The 21,247-nt window shown below is 44.8% G+C and overlaps 1 protein-coding gene across 2 annotated transcripts in view; it reads left to right on the forward strand.

The window, feature by feature from the left end:
- Window positions 1-21,247, forward strand: part of PMPCA (peptidase, mitochondrial processing subunit alpha) — a 127,075-nt gene that overhangs the window by 66,369 nt on the left and 39,459 nt on the right. For both annotated transcript variants that reach the window (XR_015295859.1, XM_086921026.1), the window contains exons 5-8: window positions 13,669-13,763; window positions 17,762-17,862; window positions 17,953-18,216; window positions 20,566-20,658. Coding sequence is in view for 1 of the 2 variants with exons in the window: in XM_086921026.1 (XP_086777152.1) it covers window positions 13,669-13,763; window positions 17,762-17,862; window positions 17,953-18,216; window positions 20,566-20,658 (553 nt within the window). In the remaining variant the exon portion in view is untranslated. The remainder of the gene's footprint in view (window positions 1-13,668; window positions 13,764-17,761; window positions 17,863-17,952; window positions 18,217-20,565; window positions 20,659-21,247) is intronic.

Consider the following 21,247-nt stretch of genomic DNA (forward strand, 5'->3'; position numbering starts at 1 on the left):
TATTTGCAAGCTGATACGGTCAGCAAATAATGAAGACCATGAACACACCAACCGGGTGTGCAGCTCACATGGAGTTGACTGCAGCTCTCCATTGCCTTTCTTTCACTCCCACTGAAATCAAGCAAGTGATATTACCAGCACATATTGCACTGTCAAATGAGGTGAAAATGAGTAGCCTCTTACTGCACTAGAACAGTTGCCCAATCTTTGGAATACAGCTACTTTCCATTTATGAACTGTAAACCGTGATCCTTACTTAAAGAGGACATATTAGAGAAACCGTTATTAGGATTTAGGATTTTATTTTCGTAAAATCCTTAGAGAATCCCCTGATCTGCTTATCAGTCGAACACCTACATCATAACCGTCAATCATGTTGATTATCCATATGAGCAGCTACTTATCAATAGGTATTGATTCAAGAACAAAGTCTTGCAACTGATGTTACTCTTAAAAATATTTAGTGGACACTTGGTTGAGGCTTCCATGCCTTAATTTGAACTTGACAAAACCAAAGGGGATGATGGACGGAGTGTTTAACATTGCAAGCACTCACCCCCAGTCAACGGATCTGGGTTTAATCCATCATTCTTTAGCTCACTCCGCCACCCCAGTTCAGACATGGCCATATGCAAATCAGTCTGACTCTGTGCCTCATGGGAACATCCAGACGTACTGCCAAGCCATGTCTTCCCTGGACTGGAAAAAGGCATCCTGGGACCGGTTTCTGGCTAATCAGTCGTCATCAGCCAGGTTAGCTTGAATCCAGTGGCAAAGTGAGCAAGGGACCCACGTCTGGGCATACCCTGCCAACTTAAGGCGAACAAACCAAAACCAACGGGGATGATGGACGGGGTGTTGAATAATGCAAGCACTCACCCCCAGTCAACTGATCTGGGTGTAATCCATCATTCTTTAGCTCACTCCGCCACCCCAGTTCAGACATGGCCATATGCAAATCAGTCTGACTGACTCTGTGCCTCATGGGAACAGTCCAGCCCGAACTATGATCTATAGGCACTCATGCTGGCACATTAACCAAACAGCCACCTAATTGGGGGTAATGTACTTGATACTTTAGTCCTACTTGGCCACCCTTTTGACTCTATGGTTAATTTTCAGGTCCCCTTTCCCTGTCCTGAGGAAGACCCGCAGCAGAGCAGTCTACTTACCCTTTTGCGTTCGGGTCGAAACGTCACCATCCCCCAAGTGGGCCTACACCCATCATTTACTCCCCTAATATCCCAGCCACAGATGAAGCACACTGTGACACGAATTGTAAAATAACTAACAGAAATTGAAATTGAATACAGGGGGTAGGCCTAATATTATACAGACCCCCCAGGATTTGACGGCATGGATTAGCAAATTTAGCGGCAGGAATATGGAAATCTTGCGGCACAAATATGGAAATTTAGCGGCAATTTAGCGGCACTTTATGTTACTCTTAATCATTAATTTTCACCCTGAAATCAATGGAAACTGTTTTAGCAGAGTATTCTACTTTGAATTAGGCATGTTTAAAGTGTCTGTAGCTCTATAGAAGCGCAGCTCCAGTCCTAACCTCATAGGAGAGAGCTCCCTGGGATGTTCTAGCGACAATGTAGGCACCCCTGCTGGGGCACCGCTGTTCCTAGATCCGTGAGGCCAGACACCTCTTCCTCAGGCTCCCAAGGGCGCAGGATCGTAGTGACTGTTCTAAATAAGTGAGACAGACTACATAGGGAGGTCACTTCCCGCTTACCCGCTAAAGATCATAGTCTGGCGGTCCCAGGGGATGACACTGCTGGCGGCGGAGAAGTTGACACTCCCACTATTGAGCATAAGGGTTTGGCCAGCTGTCTCAGTCCAGCCAATCCCTTATGCGCAGTAAAGCTCTCTCCCTGTAGGGTTCTGTGTGCTTTGGACGCACAGAGATTTTCCACTTAACTGAGGAAGCAGTTAAGCAATCTATGTGCTAGCACAGATTGGTATTTAATATCAGAACAAGCTATATGCACATCCACAGTTCTTGCAGGCAAATTTACTTCACCCATTGCACAACGTGTTGTAGCATTTCACCTGAATGCCCCGCAATGTTCGCACTGCACACTTAACTTAGGGTTGAACAACTACAATCATTCCTGTCATATCACCCACTGCAGCCAGAGCCTACTCACAATACCCACTATGCAATCACTATTCATACTACAAGGCACACGAAATTCATTCTAGAGTTGCAAGACACTGTAAATGGCCATAACATTGCATAGCTGGTATATTTGTTTAATTGCATCCAAAATGCATAAACTGTTGCAAAACATCTGTTGCGTGCTCACTTCGCACGCAGTTCACCAATCGTATTACACACAGGAAGTTAAAGCACAATCACGCTGGCCGCAATACATTTGATGTATGATTTCTACACGCTGTGGGCTGAAAGCTATTCAACAGCAATATCACAATGTGAGCTAGGAACAGTTTAGGAAAGTGCAGCCACTACCATCGCTGCATGCAAAGTACACTCTAAGAACATGCTCCTCGGGAGGAGCCAAGATGGCCGCGGAGACGGACGTGTGATCTCCCGGCTCCCCGAGCCCTTGCTTCCCGCACAACAATCCTGCTCCCTATCCTGTACTTGTGCACCGGCGGATTGCTGGGGGAAGTTTCCTGATTCCGGAGGTGTCCCTCCGGTGTCTCTACCCGCCCGGCAGCCTGAGAAACGTCGAGAGCTGCGTAGGGGACGACCCTGGCCCTGGACCCGGGACCTGCTTCACAAAGCGCCGCCAGCGACTGCCGTGGCCACAGGGGCCGATTACCTTGGGGCGGCGCAGACATCCTGGGCTGGCCGACGGGAGAATTGGCTTTTATGATAGGCGCTCTGGTGACTGTGACTGCTCGCCGTCGGTAAACCTGACTTGCTCCTTCCCACGGAGAAAAGCGGTGGGCTACCCACTCATTGTTTCTCGCATGCCGAGGCGCCTCAGTAATCATAACCCCCTCACTGCCTCGCCTCTCCTGTGTCGGTCGGCAAAGAGCCCCCCCCACTGTTTGCACCCTGCGAATGCTGACCTGTCCTGCCTCGGGGGAGCGGATCATTTCTCCAGGCGCCGGCTCTGCCTGAGATCGCTGTATGCTCGATGGTGGGATCATGAGAGGCGGCTCCTCTGTGGTAATGGCGGGTGGCGCCCTGGCTTCTGCCCGACAGTTCCGGCTTGCATCTACTTGGGGAGCTGACTTGACTGAAGAGGCTCAGGCCACGGAGGTAATGGAGGAACGCTCTCAAGTTACCCTCGCCTCTGTTTTCCTGGCTCTAACTGAACTGCGGTGTGAATGGCGCACGTACTTGCTACAGCTGGAGGAGAAGGTCGATGGCTGCCTGTCTGGATCGGAATACATCCTGCCCATCCTCTCTCCCTGCTCTGCTGAACAGCCTCCGCTGATCCCGGTCAGTGAAACATTGTTGCCGGGGACGTGTGGAACTACTCAACAACTTCGCGGTGTTCAGGAGAACGAGCTACAATGTTCCCGCTTGTGTATCGCTACAGTGTCTCTCTCCCCAACGCGGAAAGCAACCCCTCCCACGGAGTTCCAGGGGCTGCTGCTACGACGTCTGCCTATCCTGCCTGACTGCTTCTCTTGTGGGGACTTCATTGTCTACCGTGCTGTGTGGCATTGTGACTTTCATCATGCTGCTTTATTTAAGTACTGACTTTGGTTGGGACTGGCGAATTTTACTTAGTCCTCGGACTTTTCTCCATTGCCGAGTGTGGCCATTTTGTCCCTTTGTTCTCGTGGGGGTGGGCTCTCCCCTTCTTCTTGCATGTGCAGGTTTTCGGGGTGGGCGGGCGCAGGGGGACGTCCCAAATCGGGCCAGGGCTAGGCTTTACTTAATGTGATGGATGCATGGGCGGGCGGGGATCGGGTTGGGACTGTTCCGGCTTCCTTTGCCTGTTCCATCAGAATTGTTCCTCCCCTTCCGCATGACGCTGATCATTTATTCCACAAGGCGATAGGGTTGCAAGTGGCTGGGAGTCCGGGAGATCGGTTACTGTGTGGGCTCCTCCCCGCCTCCTTCTTTTGGGAGTGGTAGATCAGCTTGTTCTTTTCTTCCTCCCTATATTCCAGAGTGACAATTTCTTCATTTCTTTTTGTCTTCTTTTTCCTTCTTTCTACATTCTCTTGTCTCTTCCCCTTTCTTCCGGCTTCTCTTTCTTACTATATTTCGGGTTTATAGGGCGACAGGCACGCTGCTAGGGGGGGGGTAGGCCATAGCCTCTGCATGTGTGTAGGGTGGGGGGGTTATATTTCATTTTTGTTAGTTTCTATGGGACCTGTTTTTGTTTCTTTTATGATTTTACCTTCTCTTGTCCATGTTCAGGCGTGCTGGGTGATGGGTGGCAGTGGAGATATGATTTGGCTGTGGGTGCTACTTTGTAGCGTAGATATTGTGAGACCATCCTGCCTGGCGGGGACTTGCTTATCGATATACGAATTGCTTTGATACAGTAGCCAATGTCGTGTCCCACCTGCATGGACCTTGTTCTTAATTTCTTATTTTATTAGTACGGAACATTACGACCTGAACTCGATAGTTGCATAAAAAAACTTAAAATTTAACCTTCATTCCTCCTGTGCCACGGTATTGCTACGTTTGCTAGTTTTCCTTCTGCTGAATGTCCGCGGCTCTGCTGCATTACTGTGTCGCCATAATGTAAGCTGTAGTGCTAACTGAGAGTTCGTGGCCGGCCGGATGGTTGTAGGCCCGTATTTGTTATTTACTTCATGCGCAATAAAGGTTTTCAAAAAATTTAAAAAAAAAAAAAAAAGAACATGCTCCTCTCACTGTAGCCCTTGCACATTTCACTATTGCAATATGGAATTTCACCTGCAGGCCCATACATCTTTACGATCTGGTGATTAAGCTAAAATTCATCTGATCCACGCTTTAACATGGCAAGGGCTGAGTTTCAAACAGCTGCACAGATATCCAGTTTTTTTGTGCTTCACCATGAGTTCAGTCCTCTCAGGTTCACGGGTAACATCTCTCCTGTCTCTTTTGTTACCCATGTACTGTTTTCACATTGTATTGTACGGAAGCAAACACGTCATCATGGAATAAAAAATAAAATGGTTATTGTTGACACTAAACTGCATCAGCAAAAAGGCAGCATGACAATGTATACACAGGCATACATCATCAGACCATCTCACATGCTAAATGACATTGGAATATTTGCACTTATACGTTATGCCGGTACTGTGGCTTTTAAAGAAATTGCTGTCAAGACGGTGGAACCACAACCAAACACCGGCTAAACTGTTAGGATGGTGCGGGTTCTTTCTTTGAGGCAAATATAATTAACGGTGATTATTTTTAATACCTTTAAGAGTTGTTTTTCGTTGCCACTGTTGTTAAACCTAACTTTCTTTTTGTCAGCCAAACCAAAATTCATTGCCATGGGGAATTCATTTCCGTATTCAGCAGCTGTGTTTTGCAAAGTGAACGTCATTATAAATGAACTTCCGGGCCGCGTTATGCCTTTTAATCTCCAGAGACAAATGCTCCACGAGTGGATGTCAGGTCTGGAGATTATCTGCCTATCATCCCGTCATAGTTTGGCACTAGATCTCAGATTAAACTGGCACACCTCTTTGTCATATTTGGGCTTGAATACACAAAGCTAATTGACAAACAAAGTCAGCGCGTCAACAAGATGGCCACAAGAGGTCCTAGTTTCCCAAAAGTTGGGAATTGGGAGGAATTTCGCGGGCAGTTTTGTAAAAATCGCGGCATTTTTACAAAACTGCCGATTTCGCGATTTTTTTGCAAATCGCAAAATCGCAAAATCCTGGAGGGTCTGATTATAGGGATACCAGCCCTGTCAGCAAATCTTACCGGATCCCAGTATACTATGGCCTTATAGGAAGGTGAAATATGCTGATTAAAGGTTTAAGCTAATTATGAAATGTTTAGCTGTCAAAGCACATACATTGCGATCTGGATAGCACTGTCTCTTTGAGAGGATTCAAGATTGCCAGCAGGTGAGTCCAAAAAAAAATTAAGGACTGGGGATGGTGACACAAAGGGTCACTTATGTTGCTTGTTCAGGTTAAAGTCTTTGAAAGGCTACTTTTTTTGTTTGACATGTCTATTCTGGTGACCTTCAGAAACACCTTATGCTGCCCTCTTCTAACAGATGTATGTTGCCCAGGTACATAATAGACCACCGCCCTGCCCATTACATACACCCCTAAAGCTCTGTATAGCTAGAGACCGAAGCTCATATCCTTCTTCCCAGAGAGCTGCTTTCCCCTCTACTTTCATGCCCTGTTTCCTTAAATTTGCCTTGTGACTGCCTTCGGTGGCATGTTCATGGATAGTTGAAATAGGTCATATAACAATTATTGGGATGACCAGGGTTTCTAAAAAGCATACTTGAAGTTATCCTTGTATCATATTGATCTAATCATTATTCCATGATGCCCAACAAATCAGTGATCCATAGACCAATATTGAAATGCAGCTGTTGTCACAATTAATGGACTTGTGTTAGCTATGGTTTACCATAGCCAAGAAAGAACTGAGATTTGAATTTGACCTTGTTCATGATGTGTGGCCTTGTTTTAGATCACCAAGTCAAGTGCTCTGAATTGGCCTTGAACTACATGTAGTTATATACGTGTACAAGAAGCATTTTTAGACCTTTTCCAAAGATTTGGTTTATTATGCCAAATTTTCATCTGAAAGTGGCATCCACATTAGGCCAGTCATTGTTCACTACACCAGGTCTGAGCTTTGCTAGATTGTTGCTAGTTTTACTTCTGTACCAAACCAAACTTTATCTCATCACTGCTTTTCCATCTGATATGGTTTGTCAACTGCGGACATGTGACAATACTTCACAATGTAGGGATCTGAGTCATGCATGTTTGGAATGCAGGCTACAATCGCATGTCGGGCAGAATTAATACAATCTGGCAGTCAGTATTGTAGATAATTAAAGATTAATAACTTTTTTTAATTTGTACATGTTATTTGGTCTTTATTGCAAATGAACCAACTTAAACCCACAGTCAACTGTTCTAGGCCCACACATATAGCAGGTCACACCCTTGACCACTGTTATACCAATATGAACGCGCTGAAGTTCGAAAACTCTTCAGTGGTTCCTTGGTCGGACCACACCCTTTTGTCCTTCTCCTTGACCAACCATAAGCAACCAATACAGACCAAGGTCTCAAAAAAAATGTGCAGGGTCTGGTCCAAACTGCCTGTGGACAAATGGACATCAGAACTTAGGAAAAATAAGCCAGAGTATACCAATGACCCTATAGAGGCAAATGCGCGATTTAATCACTGGTTAGAGGAATCTCTTGAGGCGACTTTGCCCAAAACTGAACTTTCCCATCGGAAAGGGGCGAATAAAAAAACTTGGTACACACCTGAGTTGAGAACTCTTAAACAGATATGTAAACAGAAGGAGAGAAAGTGGAGGAAAGACTACGGTGAAGATAGTAAAAATGTTTACAGATTAGCCTTACGCAATTATAAGCAGGCTATAAAACAGACCCTCCAGGATTTTGCGATTTGCAAAAAAATCGCGAAATCGGCAGTTTTGTAAAAATGCCGCGATTTTTACAAAACTGCCAGCGAAATTCCTCCCAATTCCCAACTTTTGGGAAACTAGGACCTCTTGTGGCCATCCTGTTGACGCGCTGACTTTGTTTGTCAATTAGCTTTGTGTATTCAAGCCCAAATATGACAAAGAGGTGTGCCAGTTTAATCTGAGATCTAGTGCCAAACTATGACGGGATGATAGGCAGATAATCTCCAGACCTGACATCCACTCGTGGAGCATTTGTCTCTGGAGATTAAAAGGCATAACGCGGCCCGGAAGTTCATTTATAATGACGTTCACTTTGCAAAACACAGCTGCTGAATACGGAAATGAATTCCCCATGGCAATGAATTTTGGTTTGGCTGACAAAAAGAAAGTTAGGTTTAACAACAGTGGCAACGTAAAACAACTCTTAAAGGTATTAAAAATAATCACCGTTAATTATATTTGCCTCAAAGAAAGAACCCGCACCATCCTAACAGTTTAGCCGGTGTTTGGTTGTGGTTCCACCGTCTTGACAGCAATTTCTTTAAAAGCCACAGTACCGGCATAACGTATAAGTGCAAATATTCCAATGTCATTTAGCATGTGAGATGGTCTGATGATGTATGCCTGTGTATACATTGTCATGCTGCCTTTTTTGCTGATGCAGTTTAGTGTCAACAATAACCATTTTATTTTTTATTCCATGATGACGTGTTTGCTTCTGTACAATACAATGTGAAAACAGTACATGGGTAACAAAAGAGACAGGAGAGATGTTACCCGTGAACCTGAGAGGACTGAACTCATGGTGAAGCACAAAAAAACTGGATATCTGTGCAGCTGTTTGAAACTCAGCCCTTGCCATGTTAAAGCGTGGATCAGATGAATTTTAGCTTAATCACCAGATCGTAAAGATGTATGGGCCTGCAGGTGAAATTCCATATTGCAATAGTGAAATGTGCAAGGGCTACAGTGAGAGGAGCATGTTCTTAGAGTGTACTTTGCATGCAGCGATGGTAGTGGCTGCACTTTCCTAAACTGTTCCTAGCTCACATTGTGATGTTGCTGTTGAATAGCTTTCAGCCCACAGCGTGTAGAAATCATACATCAAATGTATTGCGGCCAGCGTGATTGTGCTTTAACTTCCTGTGTGTAATACGATTGGTGAACTGCGTGCGAAGTGAGCACGCAACAGATGTTTTGCAACAGTTGTGTGCGCAGTTTATGCATTTTGGATGCAATTAAACAAATATACCAGCTATGCAATGTTATGGCCATTTACAGTGTCTTGCAACTCTAGAATGAATTTCGTGTGCCTTGTAGTATGAATAGTGATTGCATAGTGGGTATTGTGAGTAGGCTCTGGCTGCAGTGGGTGATATGACAGGAATGATTGTAGTTGTTCAACCCTAAGTTAAGTGTGCAGTGCGAACATTGCGGGGCATTCAGCTGAAATGCTACAACACGTTGTGCAATGGGTGAAGTAAATTTGCCTGCAAGAACTGTGGATGTGCATATAGCTTGTTCTGATATTAAATACCAATCTGTGCTAGCACATAGATTGCTTAACTGCTTCCTCAGTTAAGTGGAAAATCTCTGTGCGTCCAAAGCACACAGAACCCTACAGGGAGAGAGCTTTACTGCGCATAAGGGATTGGCTGGACTGAGACAGCTGGCCAAACCCTTATGCTCAATAGTGGGAGTGTCAACTTCTCCGCCGCCAGCAGTGTCATCCCCTGGGACCGCCAGACTATGATCTTTAGCGGGTAAGCGGGAGGTGACCTCCCTATGTAGTCTGTCTCACTTATTTAGAACAGTCACTACGATCCTGCGCCCTTGGGAGCCTGAGGAAGAGGTGTCTGGCCTCACGGATCTAGGAACAGCGGTGCCCCAGCAGGGGTGCCTACATTGTCGCTAGAACATCCCAGGGAGCTCTCTCCTATGAGGTTAGGACTGGAGCTGCGCTTCTATAGAGCTACAGACACTTTAAACATGCCTAATTCAAAGTAGAATACTCTGCTAAAACAGTTTCCATTGATTTCAGGGTGAAAATTAATGATTAAGAGTAACATAAAGTGCCGCTAAATTGCCGCTAAATTTCCATATTTGTGCCGCTAAATTTCCATATTCCTGCCACTAAATTTGCTAATCCATGCCGCTATATCCTGGGGGGTCTGATAAAAGCGACTCAATCTAACTATTACCAGGAAAAAATCTCTTTAGCTGCCAATTCCTCCAGGGAAATCTTCAAAATTTTTAAAGCTTTGGTTACCCCTCCCACCCCCGTTATGGACTCAACTATGGCACTCCCGCGCTGCAGGGACTTGGCAAATGTCTTTGCCACAAAGGTTGCAAACATCTATGCATCCTTTCAGGTGACTGCCACAGGTGACTGCAATAGGTCCAACCCCCCACTGGTACAAGACCTACCTACGCTTAATGAATTCTCTCCCCTGGATGGCGACAAGGCCCAATTGCTTTTGGGCAATCTGAAATCTGGATCACCGAGTGATGTAGCCCCACCTACCTTCCTCAAGCTGGTCTCAGACACAGTGGCCCCCGTGATACAGGATGTGATTAATACATCCTTGACCACTGGGGTAGTTCCACCTATGTGGAAACAAGCAAGAGTAAGAGCGTTATTAAAAAAGCCCAACCTCAACCCCGACGATTGCTCCAACTATCGCCCTATTTCCTTGTTGCCAACTGTTAGCAAGATTGCTGAAAAACATGTCAACTCTCTTCTATCCACCTTCATTGAAGCTAATAATCTGCTGCACTACACCCAGACAGGGTTTAGATGTAAACAGGGTACTGAAACGTCCCTTGTGGCAGTAATTGAGGAAACCAGAAAGATTCTGGACGAAGGGAAATGCGCGGCCATACTATTATTAGACTTCAGTGCGGCCTTTGATACCGTTAATCACACGATTCTCATTCAGAGATTGAGTGATGTAGGTATCACTGGGACCGCTCTGAACTGGCTTAGCTCTTTCCTTTCCAATCGGACTTTCTCAGTGTTTGAGGATGATATAGTTTCAGCCCCAATACAGCTCCAATGTGGTGTTCCCCAGGGGTCATCCCTCAGCCCGACCCTATTTAATATTTACATGAGACCTTTGGCTGAGGTGGTGCAACCTTGGGGAGTACAATTGGTAACATATGCTGATGATACTCAGCTTATCATCTCCTTGTCTGGGCAGGAGACGACTTGTAACAATCTCTCCTCCTGTCTTAGCAAAGTCCAGGAATGGATGAATGACTCTTTTTTGAAGCTTAATGGAGCTAAAACAGAGGTCATGATGCTAGGACATAAACCACCTACCTCTGTGGATATGTGGTGGCCGGATTCCCTGGGGCAGCCTCCAACCCCCAAGGAGCAAATTAAAAGCCTGGGAGTGTGGCTGGATCCAGCCCTTAACTTTCAGGTCCAAGCCCGGAAGGTAGCAGGGACTGGTTATGCCCTCATGAGAGCACTCAGAAAGATCCTAGGATTACTTCCCTTTGAGGCTAGAAGGATCCTAGTACAATCCCTGATACCATCACGATTAGACTACTCCAACGCAGTCTATCTAGGGGCCTCTAAAGGGACAATCAAGATCCTTCAGACCATCCAAAACTGTTCTGCCCGAATGCTACTAAATATCCCACGCAGAACCTCTGCCAAACCAGCATTGAAGCAACTACACTGGTTGCCTGTGCAACAACGAATTGAATTTAAAGCAATGACTATTGCTCATAAAGCCCTGCATAACTCCGGAGCAGACATCCTTGCACCCTTGTTTACTCCTTATCAAACATGCAGAACCCTGAGATCCAGTAATAAGAATCTACTGGCAATCCCCAGGATCAGGAGATCGCGCACCGGGGACAGACGTTTCTCTCTACAGGCGGCAAAGCTTTGGAATAATCTTCCAGATGCTATCCGCTTGGAGGAGAACCATCTCAGGTTTAGAAAAATGCTGAAAACCTTCCTATTCTGCTAAAATTAATGGAGGTGACTGGTCCACGTAAGCGCTGGGATGCCTCAGGGTAACCATGCGCTATAGAAATGTGTAATCATTCATTCATTCATTCATTCATTCATTCATTCAACAAGCATTTGCAATGCAATAGGTCTCACCTTTGGGACCTTGAAGTATTTAGCCATGCAGCACATTATGCATGGTACTGCAATATCTACTGTTCTTTAACATGGTTGCTTTGACACTAATGGGCACATTATACCAGTATACAATGTTTATGATTAATATTTACAAAACAGTTGCAGCAGCTTTGTTAGTATTCACAGCGACCCATGTACACTGGGAAAGAAGCAACAGCTTGTTTGCAAATCGCTGTTTTGGTTTTGGGGTTGAGAAAGGTTTGTGCCCAATGTATTCATATAGTTGTTGATGGGTAATAAATCCCAAAGTCCGAAATGCTTTTTAAACTATACTAGGCTGTATTTATTTTGTGGCAAAAGTTACAAGTAACTGAAGAAAGCTAACACGTGTTTTGCCCATGCAGCTGGCAGGCCTAGGGCTTTTTCAAGGCGTGTTCACGAGGGGTGGTAAAAAAAAAACATGTAGTCACATATAGCCTGGTTCTGAGCTGGAATGGTGTAGTGAGCTAAAAAACGGTGATGGATCACGCCCTGATCTGTTGACTGGGTATGAGTGTTCTGTTTAATTCAGATACTCTGTCCATCACCACCCCCTTTCTGAATCATAACTGCAATGCTAGCAAACTTGACATAAACAAAAAGACTCAATTTTCCTTAGAAACACGATACACAATCATAATCCGGGTCTGGATCAACTGCAATTCCACCAACATAATTTTTATCATAATTTGTCCTTGTAAAAACAGTATGTGGGAGTCACGATCTGACCTCTCAAAACCAGAATTAAGGAACACGCTACCTAACTGTACTGCGTGTAAAAGGCAGATCGTCAACCTGTCGGGGATGCTCACTGATGTGAGAAGCAAAGAAAGCAGGCACTATGCCTCTAACAAACCTCTTCAATCTTATATGTAGGCACATGCTCTGACGGCGTCTGGGTAGCTTTTAGATCTCTACCCCAATATAAGCCCTTTACGTTTAAATGTACTGTTGTTTCTAGAGTCGGAGGGCTGGGGACCTATCTACGCTTTCCCGGGTTCTGTGCCTCGGACTTGCATACTCGAAAGACGACTTGATGAATGCTAGAAGGGCTCAAGAGGCGGCAGCAGCTCAAACACACTCTGAGCCGGAGAAGGGACAGAAACAAATATCCGGTGCGAACACTTACTTAATCGGGTGTTCTGGGTCATAGTAGTCACCCCATGTTCATCAACCAGGAGATAACCAGCATCGGAGAAGGGAGGGGTGAAAGCAGAGCTGCTACACGCAAGCCAGGATTTAAAGGCGCAGGCACTTCTAAGAAGTGCTCAATATCAATAATAATTAAAAGAAAATCGCATGAAGTGCAGCGTCTCCTGTGCAACAATGGTTTGGGGGACACTGAGGACATGAAAGCACAGCGGGAGAGAGGCCGGGGAGGAGGTGGAAGAAACTGAGCAGGAGTTGTACGGGTGTGGTCATTGTAACACGAGCAGCGTACACATACACTCGCCAACATAAGAAAGAGTGCTGAAACCCAAAAGGAAAAAAATTCCTGAGAAAGAAGACCCTTAAGAGCTTAATACTCAATGGGTGGAGTAAGACAGAGGGTGGGACAGAGCAGGCCAATAAACCCTACAGAAGAAAGCTGTTCAGAAGGACACATACTTAAACCAATCGGCAGCGACAGCGCGGCCAAAGCCCGTAAAAGTGAATACAGTATGCCTCGCAGAGCATGTGTGCTGCTAGGCTCGACCCAAAAATGTGAATAATTTGCGAGCATTTAACCTGATTGGTGATCAATGTCTTATGTTTGTGTAGTTTGTGGGCCTCGGTGTAAATTGATGTAAAAATGGAGTTGCTGGTTAACCGTACATCTTTCATTAGCAAGTCAAGGTGCTTAGAGGCATCATGAGTTCTATGCCTGGAATTTGTATGTGAGAAGCTGAATGAAACAATTCAAATTTCATGCTAGATCTTATTTTCTTTGCTTTTCAGGGATACCACAATGTACGCTGTGTCTGCTGATGCCAAAGGTCTGGACACTGTTGTCAGTCTACTAGCTGATGTTGTGTTGCAGCCCAGGTTGTCGGGTAATTTCTTTCCATTGTTTTGTTAGTGCATATGCTTTGGTATCTCTTGTTTTATTGTACTCCATGCTTCAGTGCCACTCCAGACCTCCGTATGCTTCTGGCCGCTTGCTGCTGCCTATGTTGATTGTTACCATTACTGCTTACTGTATGTACTCTGCCTTCCACAAAGGGAGGAGATCCCCTTCCTTATTTACATTTACCACATACGTTTTGTGGGGTTTAAGTGCCCGTGTTATATGTAAATCACAAATGGGACATATCAAGTTTCCACCATGTTCAAGACTTGACTTGTTATTTTCTTGAAAAAATAGTTTGATATAACTCTGGCAGTTTTGTAATTCTATTCCCTGCAAGTTACCACAGGACGTCTTTGAAAGTACCATTATACACCATAGCCTTTCAAATGTACGTGGCTTAACATTGATGGATTATCGACAATGTCGCCACAGAGAGGGAGATAAACCCAGTAAATTGCTGGCTTGGAAATTTAGAAGGAAGACAGACTTCTGGTGCTGGCTTTACAGTGCCCAGACGGGTCGCTTCTGAGCTCACAGGTGTCCCATCAACTCAATATTCTGAAAATATTTGCATCGGACATAGCACCTGATGAGCTTATCAACTCCTTTCTTGCAACTGTGGAGCTTCGACAGGTCCCAGAGATCTTTCAGGAAGAACGCTAAAAAGCGATATCCCTAGAGGAGTTGCGAGAGGTGCTTGGAGACCTGCCATGGGAAAAAACCTCAGGTGGTGATGGTCCTCATACAGATCTACAGATCTACATTGGGCGTTCTCCCACCCACTCACAGAAAGGTTATTAGAAGGCTTCCAGGAGGCTTAAGCACAGGCTACAACCCTCGAACCGCCCCTGTAACCCCCCTGCCCTCCTCCCTCCCAAACAACCCCCCCCCGCTCAAAGATTCAGGAAGGAGGGATTAGGATGACATTAAAGACAGCCCGGGATCTGATGGACCGAACTTTGTATAGGCCCTTGAAAATGCTCAACTCTTACACTACGGTCCTCTACAAAATACTGGCAAGAGGATTAAGATCTGTAGAGGGAGTGTTTTTACATGATGGTCAATGGTGTAGTACAGCCATGAATCTACATAGACTAGCTCACACCCTACATTCAGAGGTCCTGCAAGTGACTGGGTTTGGCCCGTCTTTTGAGGATGGGTGCAATTGCAATAACGAACCCCAGGTCTAGAGTCTTGAGTGGGTGCGATGTCTCTAGAGAGTTGAGTGTGGCACACGACAGGGGTGCCTAGTATCTCTACTCCTCTTTGCGCTGGCTCTCAAACTGTTGGTGATTCAACTCCAGCGGGCTTTGAGTGATTGGGGAATTAAGATGGGGAATACAATGCATCACTATCCCTGTATGCCGTTGATGCTCTCTTTTACCTAGTGCGACTGGGAGAGTTGGTTCCAAGACTATTGGCTTACCTAGATAGATTTGGTATTCGCTCAAGCTTGAAGGTTAACAGACCCCAAACCCTCTTTTTCCCACTCTGGGGACTTGTGGGTTCACAACGAAGCAGTTGCTGGATCGATGGTCTCCGCTGGGAGTCAAAAAAATGGAGGTACCTGGGGATGATGGTAGCACTGACGTCTGAAAATCAGCATAAATACAATAAGGGATGGATCCATGAGGGATTACACTCATCAGAAAGGCTCTGGAACACATTACCATTATAGGTCACAGGAAGGGTGGCAGTGGCCAAGATGGCGTTCCTACCGGTGTTTGTCTACGTTGTGCAGAACTCTCCATCTTCACTGCCTCCTCAAACATTTAAGACGCTAAATAATCTCCGGGGAGGAGGTGCAACAGAGTTGCTTTATCCACTCTTCAGCAGGATCAGGAGGGCAGGCCGTGTCTGCCGGATATGGAACTTTATTATTATGCAGAACACATACAGCATGGTGTTAAGTGGGCAGTGCTTGAGGATAGTTGAGAGAGTATCCCTATATCTTAAGGCATACCGTATATGTCACAGAGAGAATAATGACTAAAGTTATTCAACATCTGTTCTTTTCTAGGGTCCTGGGGCTGTGGCTTTTGATGCCCTTTCAGACCATTCGAGAAAGCCAGTGTAACACACAGTGACATGAGGAATGTTGCGATATGCTAGGAGATTTATACCCTGGGGGGAGATTTATCACCTTCAAGTAGACACAGGAAACATTTGGTGGGAGGTAAAGACCGTTTCTACAGTACGCAGACTAGCCGGACCGCCCGAGAGATCTGGACTGGCTTACCTGACCCCCCCCCCCCCCACAGACTCAAAATCTTCAGGTGATCCTAAGCAAGGGCACAAGTGGGCACTTGGTGTCTCTGCTATATAAGGCCTTGGAAACAGACAGGGTGTACATTGCAAGCAAAGCTAAAGCGGCCTAGGGAGATAACTTGGATGAACATCTCACAAAGGAGGAGTGAAATAAGACTAATGGCCTATCCTGTAACATCACATTTTCTAAATCTCTGCCACACTATCTATCTTATCGACCATCCTCCTTAAACCACTTAACCCTCACCAATGATCAAACCTAACTGGAATTAATATCATCTTTCCCTAAGTAAGTAGAGTAAGTGCATGCTTTTCTTTCTTGAGAGCACTTGACTAATTGCAATAACTGCTGGATCAACCACTAATCTTGGGTTTTGGAGTATCGCGCTACTCGCAGTAAAGCGCTTCACCGCCGTCTCAGGGGGTCGGAAGCGTTATTTAAAAACAAGGTTCAAATTGGCACACTTCAACCATCTTCACTGCGCTTATTTAACCTTAATTTGCAGAATTTCCCCAGGCTGCTCCGTCGCCTGTCGGAGATGCGGATCAGAGTGTGCCTCTTTCATGGACCCGATGTGGCTCTGCCCCGGAGTACTGAAAAACTGGCAGGAGGTTGTGATGTGGGTTCACAGGGCAACCGGCCTGGTGGTGGACTTGACACCACAATCATGTCTTTCGGGGCTCACTCCACGGCCAATAAACAAAAATATGCAGTGCAGGCTCCTATTAGCTAACTGGCAGGTAGCCATGGTTTGGATGGGGTCAGCATCACTGTGATACCTCTTTGGGTTTAGGTCACAAAGGAGTGAGCTCTGGTGGAAGAAAAACATGAAACTCTCACATAGAGAATTTGACTGAAGATCTGGCCTGTTGGATGTCGACATTGGGAGCCTTTGATAGGCAAGATGAATAGACCACATACACAGGCATGATCCCGCTGGGCAGGCCAGTGTAATGGGTGGGCACTCTATTGGGTTACCTGGAAACGTCCACGGATTACAAGGCAAATATTTATTCAGTTATGATGTAGTGCTTTGGCGGCAAGGCCTACACAGCGGGCCCTGTATGATAATATGAGGTGGGTTTGAGGAGGGGGAAACACCGCACAGTTGCTTTTACATGTGTTTGATTTTCAGTAGCTCATTGTATAAGATTGATACATTAAATTGAACATTTTAAAAAAACACACAAGTAACATATCATAAATGCTAGCCAGACAGTGACCCACAATAAATGACTGCATAATTAATTCACCTTTTTTCAATGCTGTAGATTTCAGTTGTAATCATTTGAATCTGCAGAGCCATCCAATTGCAGTGACCCTAGAATGTGATTTCTATATAGCTTAGTGCTTCTGAATTTTACTTCAAACATTCTTGGAAAACAATTGCGCTGCACTTAATTTACGATTTTCTGTTAATTGTGGTAGGTAATATTTGTAAAGTGCAATCAATATCAGCCTTGCCTGGAGCTCTAGTCACTGAAAGCTGTCATAATAATGAAGCCTGTTTCTGATCTAGTCACTGCTCATTGTTTTAAGTGTCCAGTGTTGCTGTTTGTTGCTGGTCATTATGGTTGAGTCTTGAGACTATAAGTAGGCTAGCATTAGAGGAGCCCTGTTTGAAAGGACAATATCCCATATGACCTAACTAAAGGTAAAATGCTAGTCATTCGTGACTGGTTGTGATGAGTCTGTTTTCTACCATTTGATAGAAGAAGAGATTGAAATGACGCGCATGGCTGTGCGATTTGAGCTGGAAGACTTAAACATGAGGCCTGACCCAGAGCCCTTACTCACAGAGATGATTCATGCGGTAATTCTTCTCATTGCAGCATTTTAAGAGCTTCTTTTCAATTCGGTTAACCCAGCAGATATAATCAATTATACTTTTCTTCTGTGAAAGGCTGCCTTCCGGGGGAATACTGTTGGCCTGCCAAGGTACTGCCCCGAAGAAAACATTGACCAAATTGATCAGAACGTCCTCCACTCATACTTGCAAAATTACTACACACCCAGCCGGATGGTGTTGGCGGGGGTCGGCATAGAACATGAGCAGCTGTTGGATTGTGCCAACAAGTACCTACTTGGAGTGAAGCCAGTGTGGGGCACAGGGAGTCACCAGGACATCGACCGATCAGTCGCACAATACACTGGAGGAATTGTTAAGGTAATGGAGAAGCATCATAAATAGTGATATAAAAAAGTTAAGAACGTAACTTGTGAAATTTTTGTTTACAAACGCACGATAAGGATGCTGTGTCCTCCTGCCTCTTCAGGCTTGAGATCAATGCACTATTCGCCCTCTGATGAGCCAGGACCTCTCCATATTATTGCAAAGAAAGGATGGCTGGGTGAAAGTTGCGCAAAGTTGTGAGGCAATTTAAACTCAAAATATAAATAGCTCAAAGGATAAGGTGACGTCCCTCCACCATCAATAAGAAAGTACAGTAAAATCTATACTATATAAAGCCAAAAACGAATATATCCTGAGCTTGCATCAACAATCAATAGAGTCCTTAGTAAATCAAGGTCGAGAAGATCTTCTTATCTTCGTTTATTACACAGCACTTCTTCATCAACAATCCTAGCCGCCAACACGTGTTTCGTCTTTATTGGTATAAGCCACAGACTTCCTCAGGGCTATTGGTAACAGGAGATTCTTTACGGTTAATGAAAATGACAAGCAGTATCGCAGTATTAATCACAAGAATTATTCAGCAGAACAGTGGTTCGTGGCGAAGTCTTCTAAGAGTCTTCACAAATATTGAAAAAAACCAATGAACCTAAGAATGGCATGGTCTAGCACAAGTCTCGAGCAGTGGTGTCTAGCTTGTTTTACTAAGGACTCTATTTTTTTTTGTCGATGCAAGCTCAGGATATACTCGTTTTCAGCTCCATATTATTACTCACCTGTAGGCCACTCTGGGGTCTGGGTGGCTGCGGACTACAGTTAAGACTCCTGTAAGTTTACAGATGGTGACTGTGGGTGTAGGCTCTGACCAAACATGGTTGCCAATGCATTAGCAACACAAATTGGGAACAGGGAGATGTGGTGCAAAGAACCACTTGGGAATTGTCGTTTTTGTGAGTACTTTCTGATATTGAAAGCCACACAAGGGGTTCCTGGGTATTCTAGGAGGTCTTACACTCGCCCCAAGTATCTTTTCAGTGATCATTTCATGGATGCACGCAGATGTATTGCCTTCCCTTCCTTGATGTGAGCCCTGGCCTGGTGCAGAACTCCCTCTGGTGTATAGATTCAATGGAACCCACAATACAACAATCCTGCAAGCCAGGAGTGTTAATGTGCAGAATAACATTCACACCTCTAATTTAAAGCTAGAAATGTAATCTTATCCATTTCCACTTTTGTGTCCTCAAAGGCCCCACATGGAAATGCAGAAGAAGGGTGGGATAGGAGAGAGAGTCTACAGACAGCAGCATGCAGCTGCTCCTCCACCATATGGCTTGTGCTACGCAACAAATAATTCAAGGGCGGGTGCGCTCACACTGATGAAAGGTCGTGGATGCCACAGTGATTTAAATGCTAGTCATTGTAACAATTGATTTGCAGATCAGAGTCCGCCTTCCATCTTTCCGAGGTCGGTAAATTGAGTATTATTACATTGAATAATAGTAAGGACTATTATTAAATTAGGCAAAAGTAACACCAGGTAATTAGAGCACTCTGAAACGACAGAAGTGTGGTTTGAAGCACTTGGAAAAACAAGTTATTTTTAGTAACGTATTACTTGCACTGCCAACCTGTTTCTTTCCTCTGCAAAGAAGCCCTTTTGTGAATCCAGACCAGAGTGCAATGGAAGTACTATGTACTCTTGGTGCTCCCATGGCTCCCTGCGATGTCAAAGCACTGTGAGTCGAGTTGTATGTCTGCAGATTTGTTTAGGTTCATTCAGTGACTCATTTATTGTTTGTTGTTTTTCTTAACTGTTTTGCGTTGCCGGTTTCCATATTGTGTTTTCACGTATATTTCAGCTTCTATAAAATGTGCTTTACTAATAATATTTTGCATAATGAACCAACTAACTTCACTTTACAATATAATGTAGTAATGGGCTACTACGTTTTATGACATCAGACGTTGAGGAAAACAAGCATCTTCCAGACAGGAGTGTAGCTAATTAAACTGACGTAGAATTGGTGGTTAGTTTTGTAGATTCAACAAACTATCATGTGAAGTGTTGCATGTTTTGTTAGAACTAGCTGTAGAAACGCACATCCTCTTTTAGGGAAATATGAGAAGGGATTGTGTAAAAGTCAGATTATTGTGAGGTTGGACGTTTCTAATGTGGCACGAGAGGGGTTCAGTGTAAACAGCACTGTGATCGCTGACCGGTGTTATGCTTTTCCAACATAGTGCCAGAACCATTTATTGTGCGGCTAGGTAAGTCCTATTCCAGGGGTGATGCCATATCATACACAGAAGGGATTCTTGATGTTTGTCTTTCTTTTCTTTGAAAGTGGAAAATAATAAATTGTGTTTCCTTCACTCCAGATTGAAAAAGACATGTCTGATGTTAGTTTGGGTCCTACTCCAATCCCAGAACTCACTCACCTCATGATCGGCCTGGAAAGCTGCTCATTTCTGGTGGGTATCCTTTGTGGAAGTCCTAACACTTGGTTTGCATTGCATTTCTACAACTTCATTGAGAATATGCCTTACGCACTGCATCTGTAGAATTTGTACTTGGATTTGCCGAACTGAACCGCTCTAAGTTTACATTACCGAAAGCACTGTGGATATAATGGTATGGACTTAAGACATTAGAACAGACCCTAGGGAGGACTGGTTCACTTCATGTGGAATGAGCTCGACTTAAAAAGGGAACGTGCTCAGATTTCCTTACTTCGGGAAATGTTTGTACGCTAATTGTCTCCGTGTACAGAAAGACCCTCTTGGGCTGTTTCAGGACAGCCTCGGTGAGAAAGTTTGTGGGTGGATGGTTATGTGCACAAATCTCGCTAGTTCCGTAAAATGAACACCATAGCGTTGGGTAACAACAAACATCTGGTTTTCAGCGCCAAGAAGCCCTCCTGGGTGAACGGGCGCTTTACAAATACACACGTTATGTTCGGACTGGAGGAAAAGCTTAAGCAATATGTTCTGTTCAACTCCTTTAACAGCCTCGGAAGTGTCAGTTTGCAGATTGCTGCTTAGAGGAGTTACAGCCTGATTC

This window comes from Lissotriton vulgaris, chromosome 5, assembly GCF_964263255.1.
Source record: "Lissotriton vulgaris chromosome 5, aLisVul1.2, whole genome shotgun sequence".
NCBI lineage: Eukaryota > Metazoa > Chordata > Amphibia > Caudata > Salamandridae > Lissotriton > Lissotriton vulgaris.